At 37.9% G+C, this 26,218-nt stretch overlaps 1 protein-coding gene across 1 annotated transcript; it reads right to left on the reverse strand.

Annotated features, from left to right (window-relative positions):
• Positions 1-698: 698 nt before the first annotated feature.
• si:ch73-40i7.2 (FYN-binding protein 1) lies at positions 699-22,285 on the reverse strand. The gene is made up of 15 exons (XM_057841817.1): positions 22,218-22,285; positions 14,603-15,134; positions 13,680-13,782; positions 11,669-11,730; positions 11,481-11,518; positions 11,202-11,233; positions 8,794-8,875; positions 8,393-8,555; positions 8,159-8,306; positions 8,009-8,025; positions 7,843-7,912; positions 4,747-4,789; positions 4,434-4,599; positions 4,332-4,365; positions 699-801 (listed from the first exon to the last, which is right to left on the reverse strand). The coding sequence occupies exons 1-15, from the start codon at positions 22,218-22,220 to the stop codon at positions 792-794; spliced, it is 1,503 nt and encodes a 500-aa protein (XP_057697800.1). The 5' UTR covers positions 22,221-22,285; the 3' UTR covers positions 699-791.
• Between the last annotated feature and the right edge of the window lie 3,933 nt (positions 22,286-26,218).

The following is a 26,218-nucleotide window of genomic DNA, read 5'->3' on the forward strand; positions in this document are numbered from 1 at the left end:
ATTCCAAATTTTAATATTTTTCACAAAGAGTTATTTCAATACTTATCTTTGAAATGTATTAAGAGGAAAAATGCTTTGTAACTGTGTAGGATTGTTGAGGATCTTGAATTGACTGATAGACCCTAAAATTCTTTTATTATTATTACATTTATTTATTATTTTTTTGTTGTTGTTTTCTCTTTCTAATTATTATTATTATTTTACTTAGTTATTTGTGAACGTAATTTCTGATGTTGGATTCATGACTATTCCTTGGGCTTGTCTGTTATGTTCATGTTATGTTTATGTTGTTTAACAATGTGCCATGCAAGTTATGTTGTAATGTTTGGGTGGCTGTATAATTAAAACAAACAAACAAACAAAAAAAGTATTTAATACATTTGAAAATTAATGCATTTTTTTCTGAATGTATGTAATCAAAATTATTATTAGGATAACATTTTTCATCACTATTACACACTTTTAAACCATCTTTTGTTAAGAGTAGTGTCAGAAAAATGTGCATCATATACAAAAGACACTTTAAACTGGTGGCTTTAATTCAACTAAAAGATGACATTTAACATAAATAATCAGATTTATTAAAAACGATCTCAGTGATCAACCAAAGCAAAAATTACAAGAATGTGAGAGTGAGGCCATTGTTTCTAAAATTCTAGAAATTTTAGTAGTACAACCACACACACTTCTTGATGATTCCCATCGAGTTTATTGACAAACAAGAGGGCTTCAAAGTAGTTTAGATTCTCAGGTTTATTCAGCTTTTACCACATTGTAGTCAGCGTACAGAGTTATGTGGATCTGAAAGACAAGAAGAAAAGGATTGAGCAATTCTGCAGTCAATTGTTGCTGTTTTTGAAGGATGTATAATAATTCAACATTGGTGGAATCAACATACATATTTATACACATTTGGTGGAAAACAGACAAGGCGGAAAAAGCAGTTTCTTCTCCTGTGCCCCTCTTTAAAATAAACTGCTGTATTTTAAGCCAAAAGAGCTGTTTATAGAACAATATGTCTATATGCTGCCATAGCAGCAACCGCTTTTGTTTCAACCCAGCCATAAAAAGAAGGTAAATATTTTTATCATTCAAAATGTCTATCATTGTTAGCTTAGAATCATTGATTGATGTCTATTTTTTAGTTGAAAAAAAAAAATCAACAACAAAACGACTTTATAGAATTATTCACTCGCATATTTTAAACTTTTAAACAAATTACGTCACAATGGAAAAAGTAGTGTCTATAAATAGGTCACGGATATCTACCTCACACCTCATTTTTTAGATGATAAATAATGGATCCAGAGAAAGAAAGAAAAAAAAAAGTTTCAAAGGGTAAATATTTGAAAAAGAAAATATCGACCACCCCCTAATGTCTGCGATTTCTGTGTTGTTATATTACCGTGTTCCACCCATAAAATCCCCCAAAAGTCCAGCTGTGGCCATTCATAGCTGTGTCTTGACACTTGGTGAGACATGCTACACAGGGTTTTGAGCGAAACAGGGGTTAAAAAAAAAATATATTTTTTTAAATCCATTCCCGTTCAAAAATTTTCTTTCCCCAGAAAATTGAGATCTTAAGCTTTCCAGTGATGTATCACACATGCATAAAGGACAAATTTGGCCAAATTGGTGGTCTCAGAGCGGAACTTCAAGTCACCTGAGTGTTTTCGCCATATATACTATATACTAATACATATATATATACATTAGAGGCGTGGAAAATAATCGATATAGATTGTGGTCGAGATAAAAAGGTGCGCGATGCGAGTGTATCGATTCATTCACTGTACATCAGTGCAAAAACGGCTTAAAATCAAGATGCATTTGTTCGCTGTGTGTTTTATCGGTAATCTTCAACGTTGCATCGATATTTTCCACGTTCCATTCTGTCCTTTTTCCGAGGTGTCTTGAATAAACCATCAGCCAGTGCTACAAGTTAACATGGCGCAGGGTAGCAGCAGTGGCGCTGAAGAGGATAAGATTTTCAATGCACCCTCAAAGTTCAAATCCGTTGTTTGGCAGTACTATGGATTGTACAAGAAACATGGCAGACTTGACAAGACTCACGTTATTTGTAAAGAATGCCGCGCTTCTAAACCTTACCACGGCAGCATAACAAACATGGGAACTCACTTGAAGAGACAGCATGGTATCGACGTCGCGAAAATGACAGAGCAGGGGGCTAACAACAAGACTGATGAGAAGGAAGAGAAGATAACTGATTATTATGGCAAGAACAGTAAAGCTACTACTTTTGTGAAAGGTTATTATTTATTGTTTTTTATATATGGACATTGCACTTAAGACACTGTGTGAGAGTGGTCAGTTTACAGCAGATGTCACCGCCAAGTTGTTTGCACTCTTCTTATCACAAGCAGTTGTGATTTGTTAAAGACAGACATAATTGTGAAAGGTCATCATTATGTGTTATTGTTTTTCATGTTTTTGGGATATAGATGGACATTGCACTTAAGACACTCTGTGAGAATGGTCAGTTTACAGCAGATGCCACTGCCAAATTGTTTGTGGTCTTGCACAAGCAGTTGTGTGTATTTCATATTAGGTTTTGTCTGGCAGACAGGTATGTAGACATTGCAAAGTGTTACTTTAAGTCACTCATTGAGAGTGAATAATGTTACTGTAACGTTTACATGTACAGCATCTTTAAGGTATCTTTATTTGTTTTGTTTCACTCTTATATTATTAAAACCAAAGCCTTTTATAACATACTTTATTGCCATATTATTTTTTGTTTGTTTGCTTGCTTGGTAGATAAAATACGATATATCATTTTCAGTGTTGGGCACGTTACTTTAAAAAAGTAATTAGTTACATTACTCACTACTTCTTCCAAAAAGTAACTGAGTTAGTCACTGAATTACTCTATTGTAAAAGTAACTAGTTACCAGGGAAAGTAGCTATTTCCGTTACTTTAAAAAGAACTTGTTGTCTGTCAAAGAATTTGAAATTTTCTGAGCAGTATTCGAGTCAGTGGAATAGAGAAGAACAGACAGGTTGTTAACTTGTTAGGTGCTTCAGCAGATTTGAATTGCTTACCACAGATGTCGACAAAAGCTTTCCCCCGGGACATAAATTACACATTACATGCAGGTTCTTTCCTTTAATTTCGACAAACTTGAAATAGTGTCTATATCTCCACCTCTTAAAGGACAAATTTTCTTCTGAATGCTCTGCCATCCCGACCCTGTGCATCTGTTTTGCGTGTGTGTGTTTGCCGCACGCGCTGTTCCGGGTTGCTTGTGAAATCACCGGCTCTGATTGGCTTACCAAGACACATGACTCAAACCCTCAGCCAATCACAATCACTTCCATCGCATCTCTCGAGGGGCTGCATTCAGGTAGGCCGTTTCCCAACAATTCACGTCACCTTCAAAGCGTCTGCCGTCCTCAAGATGGAAGCAGAATTATTGCTGGCTGACAGTGGGAGATGGGAACGAGGCTAGCATCAGGTGTAGCAAACATAGAAACGTTACCAAACTTTGGAAAGCATTATCTAATTGAATGAGCAGGGACAAACAGCTTGGAGTCAGAAGTACATGCGCTATTCTCGAACCTGAACGCACCCCAAGTCTTGGATGACAAATCAACAGAGCAGAGTCTCGACTCGACACGGCTGGTAGTTTCTTCAATTTATTCAGAGTAAGTAATGCACCGCTTTTGACCGTCAGTAACGGTAACCGCGTTGTAACGGCGGGAAAAGTAATTAGTTGGATTACCCCGTTACTGAAAAAATAACGCCGTTACGTAACGGCGTTATTTATAACAGCGTTACTCCCAACACTGATCATTTTTACTTCACACTGAATCGCATTTGATTGAACTAATTTATCAAAAAGCACCACAAACAGGTGTATCGCACTTTATCGAAGTGCATCACAGCGTATCGGGAACAGGTTGTATTGTATCATATCAAATTGGGATGGAGGGTGAATCATATCGCATCGTATCGAAAACGTGGATTAATCGCAATTATCGTATCGGGCAGGGATTTAGTGTATCGCAAATTATATCGTATTGCTGGCAGGGCATCGAGATGCATATCTAATCGTCACAGTAATGGAGATCCACACCCCTAATATACATACATACTGTACATACTTATATCCTAATTTAAGGACTATAAGGCACACCTGACTATAACACCCACCAAATTTGACCCCAAAAAACCCCAGCATTTGTTCATTTGAAGATCACAATAAAAACTTTTTTTTTTTTTTTTTTTTTTTTTTAAAAGGGGGTAGTCATTACTTAAGCTTATAATGTGCATGTTTGGATGTTCACATGATAAAGTAAGATTTACTCACAGTGGAACAAGTTGTTTTCTGGATACATAACCATCTGTAAGAAATAACAGAAGCAGAACCTCAGAACTGCCTCTTTGTTCACACTTCACATATCTCGCTTACATTTTCCTGATGTGCGATTGTAGCATAGAACTTTCTTGCTGTCGGTGAGCTGGATGACATCCAGAACATCCCCCTGAGACGCATGGAGATCCTTCCCTCCTAACTTCTTCATGACACCGTTAGGATCCATCATAACAGTGTGCAACACCATGACAGGACCCTCATACTGACATTTTTATCAAACATATCAATTATTACATGATATATTATCCTTTCATAAGTAGAAGAAACATATTTTTTAAAGGTCGATTTAAATTATTTAACAACCCAACAACTTTGAGTACTGTACTGGTAATAAAGTGATTTTTTTCACCTTAAATTTTATCCTTAGCTCCTTTTCGGCATCGGCATCAATGCTGGAAATGAAAGAAAAATATTTTATTGCTTTTTTCCCTGTCAACTCATTGACATCATTACAACATTATCAAGGAGATTACCGTAAATGTTAGCCCTAATTGATGGACGTTGATTTCAGCTCAATGACAATCTAAAGATTATTTTGTGACGCAAGCAGTGGGGTGTGTATTTGGTACCTCGGCTTCAGCGGGGAACGCTATCTAGCCACAATTTTACAACAGAAATTAGTAATAACTGTACAAAAAGGAAATACAGCACCACACAACTGCAACAGTAAAATCCTGAAAACCTGTAATTTAAATTACATTGGCCCAAGACTAGGGATTCTGAATGCTCTGAGCAGTTTAGATTGACATGATTGCACATTGATGTTCAACATCTGATTGGACCATGAAAACTTGAGTATAACATCAACATACAAATAGAGGAACAGCAAAGAGATGCACTACGAAATGAAGAGAATTTACAGTTTCAAATGAATTATTACAATTTCAATGACCTAAAATAATGATCTATAGCGTAAATGTACTGAAGGTCTTTGTTTCTAGTTTTAGGGCTATTTAATTTGAGTACAGTGGTATGAGAAAGCATCTGAACCTTTTGAAATTTCTCACATTTCTGCATAAAATCACCAAATGTGATCTGATCTTTGACAAAACCACACAGATGAAAATAAAGTTTCTGCTTTAACTAAAACCACCCAAACATTCATAGGTTTTCATACTTTAATGAGGATAGCATGCAAACAATGACAGACTGGGGAAAAATAAGTGAACCCTCTGCCTAAGGAGACTTAAAGAGCAATTGAAACCAATTTTTTTACCAACCATTTTAAGTCAGATGTGTTCCCAATCACTGATGAGTGGTTTATAGCTGCCCTGCCCACTATAAAACATACACCTGGTAAGAAATGTCTTGATGAAAAGCATTGTCTGATGTGCATCATGGCTTGGTCAAAAGAGCTGTCTGAAGACCTACAATCAAGGATTGCTTATTTGTATAAAGCTAGGAAAGGATACAAAACCATCTCTTTAAATGTCTGGATGTTCATCAATCGACAGTCAAAAAAGTTATCTACAAATGGAGAGAGTTTGGCACTGCTGCTTCTCTCCCAAGGAGTGGCTGATCACCAAAGATGATGCCAAGAGTTCAGCGCAGAATACACAGAGAGGTAAAAAAGAACCCTAGAGTGTCTGCTAAAGAGTTACACAATTCAGTGGTATAGTCCAATATCTCTGTGCACACATCAACTAGATGTAAAAATATGGCCAAGAATGGTGTTCATGGGAGGACTCCACGGAGGAAGGCTCTGCTGTCAAAAAATAACATTGCTGCTCATTTAATGTTCGCAAAATTGCACTTGGACACTCCACAGAAGTTTTGGCAAAATATTTTGTGGACTGATGAAACCAAAGTCAAAATGTTTGGGAGTGACACACAATGTCATGTGTGGAGGAAAAATGTAACAGCTCGTCAACATCAACTCCTCATCCCCACGATGAAGCATGGTGGAGGGAGCATCATGATTTGGGGCTGTTTGCTGCCTCAGAGCCTGGACAGCTTGCAATCATTAATGGAAGAATGAACTCAAAAGTTTATCAGGGTGTTTTGCAGGAAAACCTGAGGTCGTTTGTCGGACAGTTGAAGCTAAAAAGAGGATGGATGCTGCAACAAGACAATGAGTGAAATCACAGAAGTAAATCAACTTCAGAATGGTTTCAGAAGAAAAAAATACACTTTCTGGAGTGGCCAAGTCAAAGTCCAGACTTGAACCCTATTGAGATGCTGTGGCATGACCTAAAGACAGCAAATAATGCCAGATATCCCAGGAATCTGACTGAACTACAGCAGTTTTGTAGGGAAGAATGGGCCAAGATTAGTCCTGATTGATGTGCCAGACTGATCTTCAGCTACAGGAAGCATCTGGTTGAAGTTATTGCTGCCAAAGGTGGGCCCACAAAACAATAAATGTGATGGTTCACTTATCGTATTGGCCCGAATATAAGACGGTGGTTTTTGCATTGAAATAACACTGAAAAAGAGGGGGTCGTCTTATATTCGCGGTCTGGACATTTATACCCATTCACAACGCTAGATGGCGCCAGATGTCATTGAAGCGATGTTCTGTCATGACAGATCTCAGCTACTCTCCCCATTCACGACGCTAGATGGCGCCAGATATCATTGAAGCGATATTCTGTCATGATAGATCTCAGCTATTCTTTTTAGTTTAACCAGTTTGCATTATTTTATGGGAATGTCTTTCTTTATTCAGATTTGTTTCAAGACTACAGTTACAGTTAGACTTCACTTTGATGGTTAATGCAGTTATTGCAATTTTGTGGTTTTATCACAATAGATTGGTTTATTTACATTTCAAAAACCAGAAGCCATTCATTTACGAATGTGATTGCACTTTAGTTTACATATTGAAATGTTCAGATATTAAGATTTGAATGAAGCAAAATGACATGCTTTTTATCTCAACTATATGGTTATAATCATTTGTTTCGGATGTACTGTAATTATTTTCTGTATAAAAATTAATTTGGTGTTCAAAAAGTCTTTTTTTCAAACTTGAGTCTTGAAAAAGAGGGGGTCGTCTTATAATCAGGGCTGTCTTATATTTGGTTCAATACGGTACTTATTTTACACCATTCTGTCATTGCATACTATCCTCATTAAAATATGAAAACCAATAAATGTTGGGTGGTTTTAGTTACAGCAGACACAGTTTTTTTTATCTGTGTGATTTTTATAAAGATCAGATCACATTTGATTTTATGCAGAAATGTGAGAAATTCCAAAAGGTTCAGATACTTTTTCATACCACTGTACTTTGTATATTTGTCAATGTTGACAGTTGGTCCATGGAACAAATAAATTCATTCATTCAATTTATATTTCCTCAGGAAAAAACAGTTTGGAAATGAGAACAACTTGGGAACCACCGGGTTTTGCGAGTTTCTGCTGAAATGCCAAAACAAAGGTGAAAATTTAAAATGAACTATAGCCTTCTGTTTTATAGGACAAGAAGGTGAACATTTTTTACATAATTTCATTTGGTGGCGGTGGTGGTGGAAAATCGTCAGTTGATAGATGAAAGCCATCGTAGTAATAATCTGTGAACACAAAAAAATGATATTATTGATTCAATGGTAAAAAACAATTGTCCTGTTCTCGGTATACTGCTTCAGTATTTGAACTTTGTCACTTACTTTGACTGGATGCCAAACTGCAGGTAAGAAGAAACACACATGTTACACAAGTGTCATCAAGAGTAGTACTGTACAGTTTCTCAGGGACACATGAAAGCTTGCACATGGGATGAGCAATTTGTTGGGATAGAAGCCATATGTACATAATACCTGTTTTTGGACTCCATATGTAACACCTGTGGTGGGTCTGGAGGTGGCGGAGGTAATGTTGGTGCCTCTGTTCTTCTGGGTAATTGGAACAATTTACGCTTTACTGCCTCATAGTCAATATCCACACATGTGTTACTGATGTAACCATCTGCAGATGAGAAACAGGCTTTCGGTTATTGTTAACAAAAGGGCTGAACTGCAAAGGTTTTCCAGCATGATTCCCATGATACTCACACTTTCCATCCAGGGAGCGAGCCAACCACTTGCCCTCTGGGTTATTCTTCACGCGGAGGATTTCAATACTGTCACCTTGGTGCACCCTGAGGTCCTGTTTGCCTCCACCGTACCAGTCATGCCGAGCTCTGGCTGTGTGATGAATTTCTTCCTCGGCTTGCAGCTAAGGTGAAACAAAAGACGTGAATGATTTTTGGTTTCAGTGTTTGTTTTCTCTTACTGCAATCACTGGTGTTGATAGGTGATCCCCATCTTTTTGGACTAGGGGGGATGGCAGTGATCAATTACTGACAGAACCTCCCAGTTCAAAACAGATTGGACATCCATCATCATCATCATCATCATCAAATGCAATTGTTTAAGTTGTTACACAACAGGAATAGTTATCATTAGATTCTTACCTGGAATTTTTTCCTGAACTCATTTTCTCTTTTCTGTTCCTGCACCTTTTTGTCAGCATTCACATTCAGCCTCACTTGATCCCTGTATCATGCAATAGTTGTTAAACAGCGTGCAACCAAAAGAACATGCACAGAATCCAAGCTACAGCATGAAAAAACATCACCTGAACACATTTCATAACCTGACACTTACAGTGGGGCAAATAAGTATTTAGTCAACCACTAATTGTGCAAGTTCTCCCACTTGAAAATATTAGAGAGGCCTGTGATTGTCAACATGGGTAAACCTAAACCATGAGACAAAATACGGACCCCCCCCCCCCCCCCCGAAAATCACATTGTTTGATTTTTAAAGAATTTATATTTGCAAATCATGGCGGAAAATAAGTATTTGGTCAATATCAAAAGTTCATCTCGATACTTTGTTATGTACCCTTTGTTGGCAATAACGGAGGCCAAACGTTTTCTGTAACTCTTCACGAGCTTTTCACACACTGTTGCTGGTATTTTGGCCCATTCCTCCATGCAGATCTCCTCTAGAGCAGTGATGTTTTGGGGCTGTCGTTGGGCAACACGGAATTTCAACTCCCTCCACAGATTTTCTATTGGGTTGAGAGGCCACTCCAGGACCTTGAAATGCTTCTTACGAAGCCACTCCTTTTTTTGCCCTGTTTGTGTGTTTGGGATCATTGTCATTCTGAAAGACCCAGCAATGTCTCATCTTCAATGCCCTTGCTGATGAAAGGAGATTTTCACTCAAAATCTCTCGATACATGGCCCCATTCATTCTTTCCTTTACACAGATCAGTCGTCCTGGTCCCTTTGCAGAAAAACAGCCCCAAAGCATGATGTTTCCACCCCCATGCTTCACAGTGGGTATGGTGTTCTTTGTGTTTCTACCAAAAAGTTCTATTTTGGTTTCATCTGACCATAACACATTCTCCCAGTCCTCTTCTGGATCATCCAAATGTTCTCTAGTGAACCGCAGACGGGCCTGGACGTGTACTTTTTTCAGCAGGGGGACACGTCTGGGGGTGCAGGATTTGAGTCCCTGGCGGCACATTGTGTTACTGATAGTAGCCTTTGCTACTGTGGTCCCAGCTCTCTGTAGGTCATTCACTAGGCCCTGTGGTTCTGGGATTTTTGCTCACCGTTCTTGTTATCATTTTGACGCCACGGGGTGAGATCTTGCATGGAGCCCCAGATCACGGGAGATTATCAATGGTCTTGTAAGTCTTCCATTTTCTAATAATTGCTCCCACAGTTGATTTCTTTACACCAAGCGTTTTACCTATTGCAGATTCAGTCTTCCCAGCCTGGCGCAGGTCTACAATTTTGTCTCTGGTGTCCTTCGACAGCTCTTTGGTCTTGGCCATTGTGGAGTTTGGAGTGTGACTGACTGAGGTTGTGGTCAGGTGTCTTTTATATCGATAATGAGTTAAAACAGGTGCCATTAATACAGGTAACGAGTGGAGTCTCGTTAGACCTTGTTAGACCTCGTTGGAAGAAGTTAGACCTCTTTGACAGCCAGAAATCTCACTTGTTTGGAGGTGACCAAATACTTATTTTCCACTGTAATTTGGAAATAAATTCTTTAAAAATCAAACAATGTGATTTTCTTTTTTTTTTTTTTCCCACATTCTGTCTCTCATGGTTGAGGTTTACCCATTTTGACAATTACAGGCCTCTCTAATCTTTTCAAATAGGAGAACTTGCACAATTGGTGGTTGACTAAATAGTGATTTGCCCCACTGTACATTTTGATTTGTGTCCCTGTTGCCATGGCAAAATACTGAGTCGTCTTGGCCATCTTTAAGTTTTATGGATCACTTAAGCAGTCTCTTTAGCCATGGCAGTGGCAGAAAAACTACATTGTAAAAAGTACAACTTCGAAAAGCTGAAATTTTCATGTCTTCGTCAGTAACCTGTTCGTAAGTTAACTCATCAAGTTAACACTGCTAACTTGATAAAATAAGTTGAGCTTACTTGAATGATCAAATTTTTGGGGCATTTGCGAGTAAGCAAAACTTGAAAGATATATTGTACAACTTGAAATGTTAAGTTGCGCTAACTTGAAATGTTAACTTTATATGTTAAATTGTGTGAATGTAGGCTTAGACTTACACCTGAAGCCTTCAAAAGATTGTGTTGGCAGCTGCTCGGACAGCCCAGTCAGACTGTGTAGCTCCCATAAGTTCTGCTTACTAAACATTTTGACTTTCTGGCGATAAATTGCATTTACAAGTTTTTATTCAAAACTTGAAAATGCAAGTGAAATAGGTTGACTTGAAATTTCAAGTTCTATTATTTAATTATTTATTTATTTACTTATTTTAAGTGTTGGGTACCCCGAATGACAAGCACCTGATCGTTTTGGTTTATCGGTAAACATTTTAATGTAAACTTACTCATCAATGTGCTCATACATGTCACTTTCATCCTGCAAGACAGATCAGGAGCATTTTAAAGTAAGCACTTTACATAACATATACACCTTAAAATGCATTACTGCATAGTTTTGTGAAATGTTCACATTAAGTAAGAGTTGATCAAGGCATTTATAGTTTGACATTGTTCTGTACCTCTTTTTTAATTTAAAATATCAAAAACAAAATGAAACATTTGACTTCGGTTAGTGTTGTCTTAACTTCAGATTTTAAATTGTAATCAGAGCTTTTTGAATTTACCCTGTGTGTCCACTGTGAGCTGCTGTTGCTCCAGGATTCTGAGATATCATAAAACAATAAAAACATTCAAATAATGTCAATTTACTCTTCAATCATTACACCTCAAGGGCTGAACTGTTGTAGCAATACAGCGTTAAGAGATTGACTTAAATCTTAATCCATGTATTTACATACAATTTTAATTTTACCTTTTTCCCCCAAGCTTGCAATGTCATCATAACTGCCATCATAACTGCCATAATCGATGTCTCTGTAGAGAAAAACACAATATGTTAGACAGGAGAATTGGTTTTTTTTTAGGGTTATCAAATTTGAGGGGAATTTCATTATTTCTGAATAACGAGTTTGATGTAAAAGTTTTTTTTTTTTTTATCTTCTGAGGAAATCATGTACAAAATATCCATAGGACATTACAGTATTTGACATTTTAACACATATGAGCCTTTTATTGTATGGAATGTCATTTATTCCTTTTAACTCATTAGTCTGGTCTTAATTAGGCCCATACAAATTTGTTAATATTAGTTTGAAGTAAGTAGGTACACTCATGGCCAAAAAGTATTGGCACCCCTGCAATTCTGTCAGATAATGCTCAATTTCTCCCAGAAAATGATAGAAATTACAAATGCTTTGGTAGTAATACCTTCATTTATTTTGCTTGCAATAAAAAATAAAATAAAAAAACACACAAAATAGAATGGGGAAAAAAATTAAAACATTATCATTTTACGCAAAACTCCAAAAACGGGCCGGACAAAAGTATTGGCACCCTTTAAAAAAATCATGTGATGCTTCTCTAATTTGTGTAATTAACAGCACCTGTTATGCACCTGTGGCACATAATAGGTGGTGGCAATAACTATATCACACGTGCAGCCAGTTAAAATGGATTAAAGTTGACTCAACCTCAGTCCTGTGTCCTTGTGTGCACCATATTGAGCATGCAGAAAAGAAAGAATAGCAAAGAACTGCCTGAGGACTTGAGAAACAAAATATTTAGGAAGCATGGGCAATCTCAAGGCTACAAGTCCATCTCCAAAGACCTGAATGTTCCTGTGTCTACCGTGCGCAGTGTCATCAATAAGTGTAAAGCCCATGGCACTGTGGCTAACCTCCCGAGATGTGGATGGAAAAAAAAAATTGAGGAGAGATTTCAGCGAAAGATTGTGCGGATGGTGGATAAAGAACCTTGACTAATATCAAAGCAAGTTCAGCTGTCCTGCAGTCCAAGGGTACAACAGTGTCAACCCGTACTATCCGTCGGCGTCAATGAAAAGGGACTCTATTGTAGCACACCTGAGAAAGTCAAAAACGTTTTGGAAGAACATTCTCTGGTCAGATGAGACAAAAGTAGAGCTTTTTGGGAGAAGGGATCAACATAGAGTTTACAGGGGTAAAAAAAAGAGGCCTTCAAAGAAAAGAACACGGTCCCCACAGTCAAACATGGCGGAGGTTCCCTGGTGTTTTTGGGTTGCTTTGCTACCTCTGGCACTGGACTGCTTGACCGTGTGCATGGCATTATGAAGTTTGAAGACTACCAACAAATTTTGCAGCATAATGTAGGGCCCAGTGTGAGAAAGCTGGGTCTCCCACAGAGGTCATGGGTCTTCCAGCAGGACAATGACCCAAAACACACTTCAAAAACCACCAGAAAATGGTTTGAGATAAAGTACTGGAGACTTCTAATTTGGCCAGCAATGATTCCAGATCTGAATCCCATAAAACAGCAGTGGAGAGATCTAAAAATGGCAGTTTGGAGAAGGCATTCTTCAAATCTCGGAGAACTGGAGCAGTTGGCCAAAGAAGAATGGTCTAAACTTTCAGCAGAGCATTGTAAGAAACTCATTGATGGATACCAGAAGCGGTTGTTCGCAGTTAATTTGTCTAAAGGTTGTGCTACGAAGTATTAGGCTGAGTTTTGAGTAAAATGATAATAATTTTTCTTTTTTCAATCTTCTTTTGTGTGTTTTCATAGAAAGCAAAATAAATGAAGATATTACTAACAAAGCATTTGAAATTGCAATCATTTTCTGGGAGAAATTGGGCATTATCTGACAGAATTGCAGGGGTGCTAATACTTTTGGCCAGCTGTGTATTTTGAAGAAAATACAAAATTAACTGAAATTCCAAATTATCATTAATTGTGCATCCAAAAATAATCAATCTGCCTCAGACATGCCTCAAATACATCATACTCACACAGAGGTCACCTGCTTCTGTTGCCTGCTTGGGTTGAAGGTTTGTGGAAGAGGATTTGATGGAGTGTTCACTGTGAGTGCAGACATTTGCGTTGCTTCTGAGCCTGAGGAATTATTATGGGTAACAATGTGAATTTGGAAAATGAGCAGCACTGGGAAAAAAAGCAGTACATAATAAGAGGAGGCAAAGAGCATTCTGATGATAGACTGTCCAATCAATGATTTTCTCGAACTAGATAGAGCCTATACCAAATTATTTTATATATATTCTTCTTTGTTTATATGCTAATTTAGCTTTTATAAGGTTTTTTTCTTAATTCTGACGACACTCTAATGGCATTGTTGCAGCAGTCACTTTACGTTGTGGTTTTTTTCATTGCAATTAGTTCATACGTAAGTGTGCCAAGGTGTTTCGATCTGAATACCAGGCTTTTAGACAAATTGAATGACTGTGTCATAATAAATATAAAAGATGAGTTTGTGTCATTAATGTGACAAGTACAAAAAATTTTTTTTTTTTTTAAATCAAGGAACACAACTGTCGCCATGAGAGCAGTAGGTAAACATTATACGATTTATGCAACTGACAATTTAAAAAAAAAATTAATATTAAATGTGATGGTTCACTTACTTATTTTCCCCCTTCTGTCACTGTTTGCACACTATCCTCATTAAAATATGAAAAACCTATAAGTGTTTGGGGGGCTTTAGTTAAAGCAGACATTTTTTTCATCTGCATGGTTTTGACAAAGATTAGATCACATTTGATGGTGATTTTATGTAGAATTGTGAGAAATTCCAAAAGGTTCAGATACTTTTTCATACCACTGTACATGTACATGTTCTAAACAGATTACATTCACAAGTGTCATATCAATAAAGATTTGACCAAATATTTAGAAAAAATGTGAGAGGCGTACTCACTTTTATGAGCAAGCTGTGGCCAAACTGTCCTGGTGACGTTCATGAATTGCTGCAGATCAACGTTGCGAGGTCGTTTAGGTTTCAAGGGAAAGGGACCTTCAGGGGCAAGTGGCTTTCTAAGTGGAACAACATCACTTGTGCTTCTCAGTCGCAGTGGGAGAGGGGTTGAAGTTGGCACTCGAGAGGGAGCTGTGGAACCTAGAGCCCTCCCCAACATCATTTTTTCTAACATTTCCCCCGTGTGTTTGACCTTATTAACGCCTGAAAAGTGGCCGGGGGTACGGGTTTTTATATTTGGCGGCGACTGAGCAAAAACAACAGGGTCGGTGGGTACTTCTTCTCTTTGTAGCTTCATCATGTCTGGCTCACTCGCTGTGGGCTGAAAAATGTCCTTCTCTGCTGTTGATGGGCTGAATGTCGTGAAAGCAGGCATTGGAGATATTGGAGAATTGTTGTCCTGGCTTCTGGTGTATGGCGGGCTGGCACTGCTGCTGAACCTGGCCCTCAGAGCCTTGACATCAACATTGTCTCCCTGATATTAAAAATAAAATACAGGTTTGTAGTTTGTGTGCCACTCAACAAATTGCAATACCCATTTTAAAAATCATTAATGCGAAGAGACAGAGGCGTTCTGACCGCAGTTGATGTGGCTAAAATCTGGTCTTTTTGAATAGAACTGACAAATGAAATTCTTTCTTGATGGTCTGAACAAGCCAAATCACATGGAATCAGATATTGTCAAATCTGATTTAGATCACTTCGATATTTCAAATCTCGCATGGGTTAGGTTTTTTGGAATGGGAACTGATGTCTGAACAGTGACTCGAATTCAGAATTCATGTGACAATTATGTCATTTTAAAAAATGCTCAGTGTCAAATAGCAGGAGGACGGCATAGCTGTACAGTGGAAGGACATTGAAGTTCTAAAGCTAATATATATTTAGAGGAGAATAAAACTGCTCAGTGTTTTAAAGTATTTCTCACAAGATGTCTGACAGGGGACACTGAAGCCAAACTGGCTCTAAAGCCAGAGAAAAATACATTTTAAATTGATTTAAAGTATCTAATAAGTAATACAATAAATTATTGATTCCACCCTTTATGCCAAGTGAATATTTTAGGTAAATAAATTTTTTTTAAAATTAACCTAGCCCCAAAAAGACCATTAGTGGACATCATATTTTGGGGAATGGATGCCACAATATTAAGATTTGGTAAACAAGTGTGGCCACAATGTGATGTCAACATACAGTATGTGGATGCCATTTTCAAAATTATGTGATCCCTCGCTACTTCGCACTTCAAACTTTGCGCCTTCAGTCCATTGCCGATTTTTTTCTTTAGTAAAAAAAATAATAAAAAATACAGTATATATACATACAGATGAGCTGTCCACGAGTGGATCGCGTACTCTCACTCCTTCCCTCCCCCCTCCCTGCTCTTTGTTCGTCAGACAGTGCAGGTGCACTGGAGTTTCTTATTAAAGGTAACGATGATGGACAGATGCTTGTGTCTGATCTTGCCAGAGTCACGAACTTCAAAAGTGCCACATGCATCAACTAACAATTAATTGTTAAACAGTTGTTGTGCAACTCATTGGAGAAGCTAGAGCGGATTTGAGTAGACTCACCCAATGAAGCATTTAATAAAGACAAGCATTTTTCTAGTACTTTATTCTTGTTTAAAAATAGTTCAGTGGGACAGCAACATGTTTAAAATTTATCATTATTGAAGTGCTTAACAATGAAATATATATATACATTTTTTAAAATTATACTTTGGGAAAAAGTGGGGAAAAAACATGTATATCCTTCCAATGCTAAATCTGAATAAATACATGGAACACCCAAAAAATTAAAAAAACATTTTTTGGGGGGTGGAGTGGGGGGTGCGCTACTTTGCGGTTTTTCACTTATCGTGGCGGGTTCTGGTCACCATTAACCGCGATAAATGAGGGATAACTGTATTTTTAAAACATACACAACTAATAAAATGTTATTAAAAAGCAATTTATAACATTCAAACGAATAAAAAACAGAACTATTCTTGTTAAATTTAAAAAATTTAAATCATTGCCTGCAATTAACAATGATAGATGCCCAATTGATTTAAACTGAGAGGGCTGGCTGTGAATGTTCATCTTCCAGTGGCATTGGTGGCGCTAGACGTCCAATCCATTTTGACTGACAGACGCTGGAGTCAAAATGGATTGGACGTCTAGCATCATCATTGGCAGCCAGTGAGTTAAATGAATGCCTTAAAAAGGAGGAAGAGGGTAACTGACTAACCAGCTGAGCGTTCAAGAACGAATGCCATGTAGGTTTTGAAAAATTTGGTTGTTTGTTATTTTTGTACCCGTGCGTGCTATAAAATGAAAACAGTGGTCTGAAAGGCTTAAAAAAGGTCAGATATGACAAATGAATTTGTGCATTGGGAATTGCTGTCTTAACATCACCAAAAGGCATCAGACGGCTAAGATTGTAAAAACAGAATAAAATAGAAGCCAAAATTATAACCCAGCACAAGGCCAAGGCAGAGCCAAGATTTAAAATAAATTCATCCTTAGTGGAGTAGGCTGAAGAGGGATGTAAGCATATGCATACAAAATACCTTTACTTCCATTTGGACTACTCCTGAACAGAAAAGTGTTCACATACCGTGTTGTGTAGTGAAGATGTAACATGCTGACACATTTCAATACTAAAAGACATAGTTTCATTGATACAAAAGGGCTTGGGCTGATGAGTAGAACCTATACTGCCTTTTGTACCCAGCCAATACATTTTCAAAAAAGAAATTATATAGGTTGTAAGTCACAATATATCTTAATGTGTTTTTTTTTCTTTTCCCCACTAAAAAACACCAGTATTTCAATAAGGATGTTCAGCCACTGCTCAAACACGACGCAAAGTGCTATCAAGGTAATTGCACCTAGATAATAGAAAGTGTGAATGTCTAAAAGTTGTAACTTTGAAGCCAGACTGCATGTAAAGGAAATGTTTTGTGACCGCATACTTTTTTACCACAGCCGTCATCCTGCAGCGGTTGCTATGGATACGTATATGTGCGAAGCAAACGCGACAGTAATGAGCTGCATTGAACAGAGGAAACAGATGCAAACTTTGCTTTTTGCATGTATCGACACGCAGATATGTAAGCCTTCAATTTGAATGCACATACTCACTCAAAAGTTGATCAGGTACATTTCCAAAACTGTGTGTGTATATATAAAGGGCATAGGTTTGCATAGGGACATAACATTGCTAACTTTTCAGGATGCTCAAAATTTCCCCACCAACTTTTAAGCAACCTTATTTGCATTATTGCATTATTTAATGAGTTCAGTTATATAAGTCATTTAGATTATCTTCCCATATGTTGTAAGGATAGAATAGACCTCACCATTAGTAAGTGATTCCCCCCCCCCATTTTTCCCACTCAAATGCACGTTTGATTGGCTGATGACTTGACCCTCTTCTCGCCACACAGACACACTCACATTATGTTATGTAATGAGATCAGTTATATAGATACTGTATTTTAGATCGTCTTCCGATATGTTGTAAGAATAGAACTGACCCTACCATTATTAAGTGAATTAATTACAGTACTTTAATTATGTTCAGACTAACATTTACCCCTTTTCACTTGCTGGTCCATTCCCCCCCCCCTTAAACGCACGTTTGATTGGCCGATGACACCCCCCCCCCCCCACACACACACACAGACTGGCCCGACACAGACAACATGTTGACAAAATGACAAAATGCCACCTCTTCTGCACCCTTCGAAAAGGAGAGATATCAGAAGTATTTTTTTTTTTTCCGGCCAGCCACAATAACTTTAAGTAATGTAAAAAGATGTCAATGGTGTAGAGGTTGGGAACACACCACTAATTTGGACTGAAAGTCCAACCTGCGTCAGTGTTAGCATAACGTTAAACTGTGAACTTGCTAACTGGCAAAACATGAGTAGGAAGATGCTTAGAGAGAAGTGTCCTACTGTATGTGTTTTCTACTGTTGACGTTAATTAAACTGTGAGAAATCACTTAGCTTATAGACCCTACTCACCAACGTCACAGAATGACGTGTCACTGTATCCGGCCGCCATATTGTCCGTCAGTGTTTATCCGTATTCTCAATGGTTTCAATTTGTCGTGCAATTTATCGTGCAATTCATGGAAGCCCCGGTGCTTTCAGACGCTGTAAACTCATTGGATGCGTTGCATAAAAGGCGTTATGTGGAAAAGCTTCAGTCTATCCATTCGCCAGATCCATATTTGATGCCTAAATCGATATTTTTCGACCCGCTGTCTTCGCCCTCTCTGCCTGACATCTGCTACCCTGATATCTACAACTATCTTGTCCACACAAAATCAGCCTATTCTCACGAAAGTTTGAAAAACTGTAAGAGCAGCACTCTAAGCAACATTACCCCGTGTGACCCTTTACTTCCAATTTTCTAAAATGGCGACAATCAATTGAAAAAAGTTGACTGCGATGGCCGACGCTTCAAGGATAGGTGGATATTGGACTATTTCTTCAAAAAAAACACGCAACAACTGTGTCTGCCTCATTTGCAAAGAGACAGTCGCTGTTTTCAAAGAGTTCGATCTGACGCGATAATGATAATACCGAACAAGACACGCTGACATGTACGACAACATTACAGGGAAGATACGCAGCGAGAAATTATAGCAACTTGAAGCTAGTTTAATTTCACAGCAGCAGTATTTCGCATGAGCCCGAGTGTAGAAGAGAACGCCACAAAGACGAGATTGTTGAAATTATGAATGAAAAAATTATAAAGCAAATGTGACACACAGAAGGGCTTGCTAAAATTTGTTTAAATATATTGTTCTATGTAAATCAGCCAAGGTAGCCCCCGCATTTTTACCACACCAAATCTGGCCCCATAGCAAAAGGTTTGGACACACCTGTTTAACTTCTTTCACTTGTTACCAGTTAAATATTATTAAAAAAATAATGATGGTGGAAGAAATAAGCATCTTGAATTTGAAACTGTATGTTGTCGGCGATTAGCCTCGCAATGATCTTAATTGTGGTTGTCAGCCCAAAACCCTCTAAATATATATTAAATGCATCTTACCAGATATAAAATGACTACTACATAATCTGTAGTGATCGTTTGGTGCCCAGTTTTCTCGTCGAATTGCAGCAGTCCATCTCGCTCTCCTCTCCGGGTCTCTCGGAATACGGTAGAACTTCAAGTCTCTCGGTCTATCTTCTCTGTTATTGCAACCAACCACCACACACGCCTTCACCATTTTGATTATTAATGTTAACAAGCAGAAAAACACGCCATAATAGAAGGAATTTATGTAGCGGTAATGCTTAAACCCGACGAGCTGACGGACAATATGGCACAGAGGCGTGGTTGTGATGTCATGTGAGTAGGGTCTATAGACACCCCCACCCCCGTTCTCCTCTTTCACTGGCCAATAGGCCCCCACATTGTGTAAACCGGAAATACATCTCGCTGACGATGGCACCAGCATATTAGTAATTAGTCTGGATGTTCAATGTATTTCATGTTGTTGTTTGTGTATGTGTTTCTTTTCTTTCTTCTCTTGTGTTTCTTTTCTTCTGTTCCACCATAATCCCTTCCTGTTCGCTGCTTTGTCATAATAAAAAGGTATTTTGAATGATCACAATGGGAGTATGTCAGACTCTCAATGTGAAACATTAAAACTGTTCAGACTATCTGGGCACTTAGACTTCCATACTCTGTGTCAAACACCTGAATAGGACAGGTTAAAAAAAAAACAAACAAAAAAAAACTGAGAAATGTAATGAACCAAGGTTTACACCCTTCTCTCCAATTTTCATTTTTATTTTATTTATGTGGTCCTAAAGCAACCCAAAGGAGCTTGGCTGTGGTTGTGGACAAAAGCAGTAGTGTGATTTTTTTTTTTCACTTGCTGAATGGGCTGGTCCATTTTTTTTCCCTCGAACGCATGTTTGATTCGCTGATGACTTGACCCCCCCCTCCCACCACACAGACACACAAGCACACTCACATGTCGATAACATGCCGCCTCCTCCACCTCTTCGAAGAGGAAGGGTATTACAAGTTTTTTTTCCAGCCAACAGCAGCTACTGGAAGCAATGTAAAAAGACGTCAATGTTGTGGAGGTGGGGGCAACACCACTAATTTTTCTACTAAATGTCCGAACTGCATCAGAGTTAGCATAACATTAAACTGTGTGAACTTGCTTACCTGCAAAACTACTGTTGTCAAGTCGGCCTCCACAAGGAACAATGAAGTCAAGCTAGCTGTCCCTTAATTGAATCATTGTTTGCATTATGTGCATTACAATAATGCAACCCGGTGGTTTCAGGGTGCAAGCCCCCTTTATTTAAAAAAAACAAAACAAAACAGGGAGCTATCCAAGAAAGGGTCCACTTCAGGGGACAATGACGCGAAAAAAAAAATCTGTGAAATGGAATCACACATCAGAATTTCATGAGAGTACTTTGATTTGAGTGTTGGGGTAGTCTACGATGCCTCAGATGTAGGTCGGTCCTTGGATATCTCAGATTGTTTTTCATTCATTTCTCCCAAAATTACTTTTATATTACAATACTTTAGTTAGAGACCAGGCGTGGTTAATTGTCCCCCAGAAATGGACCCATTCTAGAATAGATCCCTGTTTTTTTTTTGTTTTTTTATATATTTTTAAAATAAATTTGATAAAGGGACTTGCACTTCAAACTGTTTCTTTAGTAGTTTTTTTAAAACAAAGGTTTGAATCGAATGTTGTGTCACCTGAACCAATACACATGTACTGTAAGTTAAAGTCAATACAGATTTATTTTGCATCGATCATTTAGCCTATCAATTAATTAGGTTCATATGCGTGAAAAATTTAGCCGTGACCGATGTTCAATAATCTGTTTGGTTTTATGCCCTGTCCCCAGCAAAAAGTGTACATGCACTTTATGCTGTTATATCGTACTTACCAATGTTGTGACAAAACCTACGCCCTTGGTATATATATATATATATATATATATACACACACACACACACACGTTTTTTGGGGGGGCAACGCTTAGCTTTCATTGACCCTTTTATAATATGTACAACACTTCATATTAGTGCAGTTGTAGGTTGTAGTTGCTTCTTTTCTTCAATTCACGTTCATCACATAGTACTTTGATTGACTGAGCTTGTTTAATTACAAAACAGAGCAGTTCTATTCAACTTGAATCGTCAGCTGGTGTGCTCAATTCTCTTGAGTATTGCTTTTCTAGTAAAGACCTTTTCATATGTTAATTAAAAAATGTGTAAAAAAAGAGTACATAGAGAGAAGACAGTTAAAGTGACGCTAACTTCGGGAATACATTCTCATATTATGTTTCACTGACTATACGACACATCTATATGGATGAAATTGAAAAATAAAGATTTTAAAATGTTAGAAATTTCTGGTTAATGTGCATATTTTTTAAATATATAAATTGAGGGAACAAATCCGTAAATCAGCCATTTAAACTCCACTTACTCAATACTTTCTCAACCTTAGATCAATCAGCCAACACAAGTCTGTTGGATTAGGAGACAAGAAGAGGGATGTGAAGAAATCTTACCATGATTCCCTTCAGAAGTGTCAAAGCAGGTTGGTGAAAAAACACTCCATGTTGTGCAGTGATGGTCGTACAAGGATATGTGACCTGTTTCAGTGCACTGGTTGACAACCAGGAAGTGACAAACAAAAAACACCGATAGTACCTTAACAGATAGAGGGGGTAAAATATTACTAGGCAACAAACATTTACATTATTATCAGTATACTATATTAATTGGTATTACTATTGGTAATAGTCATAATTTTGAAGGGTTTTCCCTTGCTAAAAGTTTTAATCAGACCTACTGTACGACATATTTAATTCCGGTTAGCACGTTGTGCACACATATTTAAAGTATATATTATGAATACGTCTTATATTCTCAAAAAAATGTGACATTGCGGAAGAGTAGGTATCATATCTGCCTTACTTTTCTGAGGTTAGGGGTTGTATGGGTTTCTACTTCAGCTTCTTTTAAATTGTGAAACATGAATGTGAGTTCTTTGTTGATAAAATATGTGACTTGCAACCAGTCTAGGTTCTATCCCACCACTTGCATAAACCTGGGACCCTAATGAAACACTGAAAAAATATAAATTAATAGATTTATGGGGCGGGGGGGGGGGTCATGGTTTGTAATGAATAACGACAAAATGAGGGTGAGACGTTTAATTTAACTGTATTGTTTGAACTTGACAATTCCCCTCAATTACAGAAGTATGATAATTACGTCAGAAGATTGAAAAAGAATTAAGGTGTATTTAGATATGTCATGTTTTTGTTTGCCAAATATAGAAAATTGTCATTCAGAAAGCATGTTACCATTTACAGCCCATAAAGTGCCAGTGTAATCTGTAAACAAGGTGATTCATGGGTATTTCCTGGTGTGCAGAAGTCGGGCAATGATATGTTCATTTGGAGTTGTTGTAGTGAGAGAGCTTCAGTAATGTCAACTGCAAGCGGATGAGTGTGCGGATCCCCACAAACAACATGTTTTCAGACAACTGGACTTGTCCAGCTGTCCGTCTGAAGACCCTGCTGTTTACCCCATGAGATGTTTGGAGAGTATGGGTGATTAATGTTTAGAGCTGTCTCCAATGACTCTGTGGGGAGCATAGAGAAGAGCTTAGAGTTGTACAATAGTTTCTGCTGAGATTTTGGAAGAAAATGATTTCCAGAGTAAACCTATTGCAACGAATGTGACAGTAAATTTCTGACTCATTGGTCAAACAACTTGAAAGTGGTGTTGAAAAATCTCTCCGCTTTCCCATGAAATTTGCACCTTTTTTTTTTTTAACCTTTGGTGTACATTACGGCATACATAAATAAGCAATGTTTGAATGGTTGTATCAATTTAAATGTGTTATGGTAATCGTGCTGATGGTAATCTGATGGAGGTGGGTGGCAAGCAACATCGTTGCTTGTTAAATGTTCGCAAAACAGCACTTGGACACTCCACAGATGTTTAGGCAAAATATTTTGTGGAATGATGAAACCCAAGTTGAATTGTTTGGTAGTAACACGAAATGTTATGTGCTGAGGAAAAATGGAACAGCTTACCAACATCAACACCTCATCCCCACCGAGAAGCGTAGTGGAGGGAGCGTCATGAAAAGGTCTGTTTGCTGCCTCAGGGCCTGGACAACTTGCAATCATTAATGGAAGAATGAATTCAAAAGTTTATCGAGATGTTTTTCAGGAAAACCTGAGGCCATCAGTCAGACAGTTGAAGCTAAAAATAGGATGGATGCTGCAACACGACAATGATCCAAAACACAGAAGTAAATTAACTTCAGAATGGTTTCAGAAGAACAAAATATACGTTCTGGTGTGGCCAAGTCAAAGTCCACACTTGAACCCCATTGAGATGCTGTGTAATGACCTAATGACACGTATTCATGCCAGACATCCCAGGAATCTGACTGAACTAAGGCAGTTTTGTAGAGAAGATTTGAGAGAAGATTAGTCCTGATCGATGTGCCAGACTGATCTGCAGCTACAGGAAGCATCTGGTTGAAGTTAATGCTGCTTAAGGGGGGGGCCACAAAATATTAAATGTGATGGTTCACTTACTTATTTTTCCCCCTTGAAACTATGAAAATATGAAAACCTATAAATGTTTGGGTTGTTTTAGTTACAGCAGACATTGTTTTTTTTTTTTTTATCTGCGTGATTTTTACAAAGATCAGATCACATATAATGGTGATTTTATGCAGGAATATGAAAAATCCAAAAGGTTCAGATACTTTTTCATACCACTGTAACTCTGGTGTCTGTGTTCGTTGGCATTTTCAGTGGTTAGGAAAGTTTTTTCCACATCACCACTTTCATCTCCTTTGGGAATAAAAAAACCCTCAGGTGTGCCAGAAATTGGACTACTTTGAAATAAAGTTTTACTTGGCGGGCAACTGAATTAAAAAATGATATTCTCTAATCAACTGATCAAAATTAGACTTTGTGTTATAACATCCATTCCATTGTTTTGTAGCTAATTCTCATCCTTGTCAGGATTATGCTGAGGTGAAAGTTTTTTTTTTATTATTATTTTTTTTTTTATTTCAAACATATTTTAACAACAAAAACAACAGCCAAAACCTCAGACAACAGTATTGTAACTGTTTCCTGTGTGGCTTTGAGTGTTACCAAATGGGCCATCCTGACATATAAGAGGCTGTAGTTATCTTCTTGTTGGTAGATGTAGGCCAAAGATCTTACATCCTGCTAGTCTTCAACAAATAAACTGATCCTACTCCTCTCGTGTGGCTTTAGTGTGTCAGTCCAGGCAGATGAACCCTTGAAAAACACAACGTGATCAGAAATATTTGTCACGTGGCTCAGCCCAGTTTTCTCGTCCACCATCTGCACGCCTTCAGATGAGACTTTCAGCCAAATGCTCTGTTTGTGCTTGCCCCGTTTCCTTGCAGCCAACTCCATTCGCTGCAAAGCAACACTTTCAATGTTCATACTTTAAGACACTGCTCTACCAACCGCCAACAGAAAATTCCAAAAATGCACTTTAGCATTCTTTACCTTCAATATACATACTGATCCAGACTGACATATTGTTACACCCCAAGTATTATAGCAAGTAAACACATAAATAAAGAGCCATTTTATCTGTTAAAATTAAAGAATAGCTGGAATCTTCACACAAAGAAAGAACAGACCTATCAGCAGGGGTGAAAGTGGGCCAGAACGACCAGGAACGCAGTTCCGGTATAAGATTCAGGGCCAGAATGCTGTTTTGGTACACGGTGCTTTGATTCCGAAAATACGACGGCAACTGTCAAAACGCTATGTAAAAAAAAAAATGCTAAGCTGGAAAACATGCATTTCATCTCCAAGAAGAAAACAATCTACCAACCTCAGATTTACATACACAAGGGTTAACAACAAGCATAATAAAGTGCTTGTGTAGCGTAATCCGTTTCCACCGATATTTATTATTTATTTTATTCCACGGACGGCATGGAGGTTTCCCCAGCTGCAGCAGTTATCTGAGTCTGACGATGATGAGTCACGTCAGTGTGCGAATGCACGCAGCAAAGCAAAGCCTCTGAAATCATTTATCCGTTCAATTGGCTGACTTAGTGACATGTGATCAGCAGAGATAGTTAGCTCTGACTGGTTCAAATGTTTTCTGGAACAGCAAAAAAAAAAAAAAAAAAGTTTGTTGAATTAATGCGACAAAAAAAGGGCAATGCAACGGAAAATGGGTCAAATCTTTAAGAGCAGGGAAAGAGTTGAGGAGGCTTATTTATCATATTTAGTTTTATTTGCTCTGATGCGGAGGTTCAGAACATCTTAGCCAGGGGTCCCCAAACTTTTTCCTGTGAGGGCCACATAACTTTTTCCTTCTCTGATGAGGGGCCGGGGTCAGTTTGTAACGGAAAAAGTGTGACGATTTCAGGAGTGCCTAAATGTAAAAATTTATTGTTTTTCAGAAAGCCACAATCAAATAACCCTTCTGGATTCTTCATGGAGCAAAAGTAAATAAAATAAAAATAATAATATAATATAAT

The sequence above is a fragment of the Corythoichthys intestinalis genome, chromosome 7 (assembly GCF_030265065.1).
Source record: "Corythoichthys intestinalis isolate RoL2023-P3 chromosome 7, ASM3026506v1, whole genome shotgun sequence".
NCBI lineage: Eukaryota > Metazoa > Chordata > Actinopteri > Syngnathiformes > Syngnathidae > Corythoichthys > Corythoichthys intestinalis.

What these genes read in the sequence shown, in the direction of transcription:
- si:ch73-40i7.2 (XM_057841817.1), bottom strand. An exon ending in AGCTAAGGATAAAATTTAAG is followed by an intron (nt 4,600 to 4,746) that starts GTGAAAAAAATC and finishes TAAAAATGTCAG; the next exon opens with TATGAGGGTCCTGTCATGGT. An exon ending in CAATCGCACATCAGGAAAAT is followed by an intron (nt 4,366 to 4,433) that starts GTAAGCGAGATA and finishes TATTTCTTACAG; the next exon opens with ATGGTTATGTATCCAGAAAA.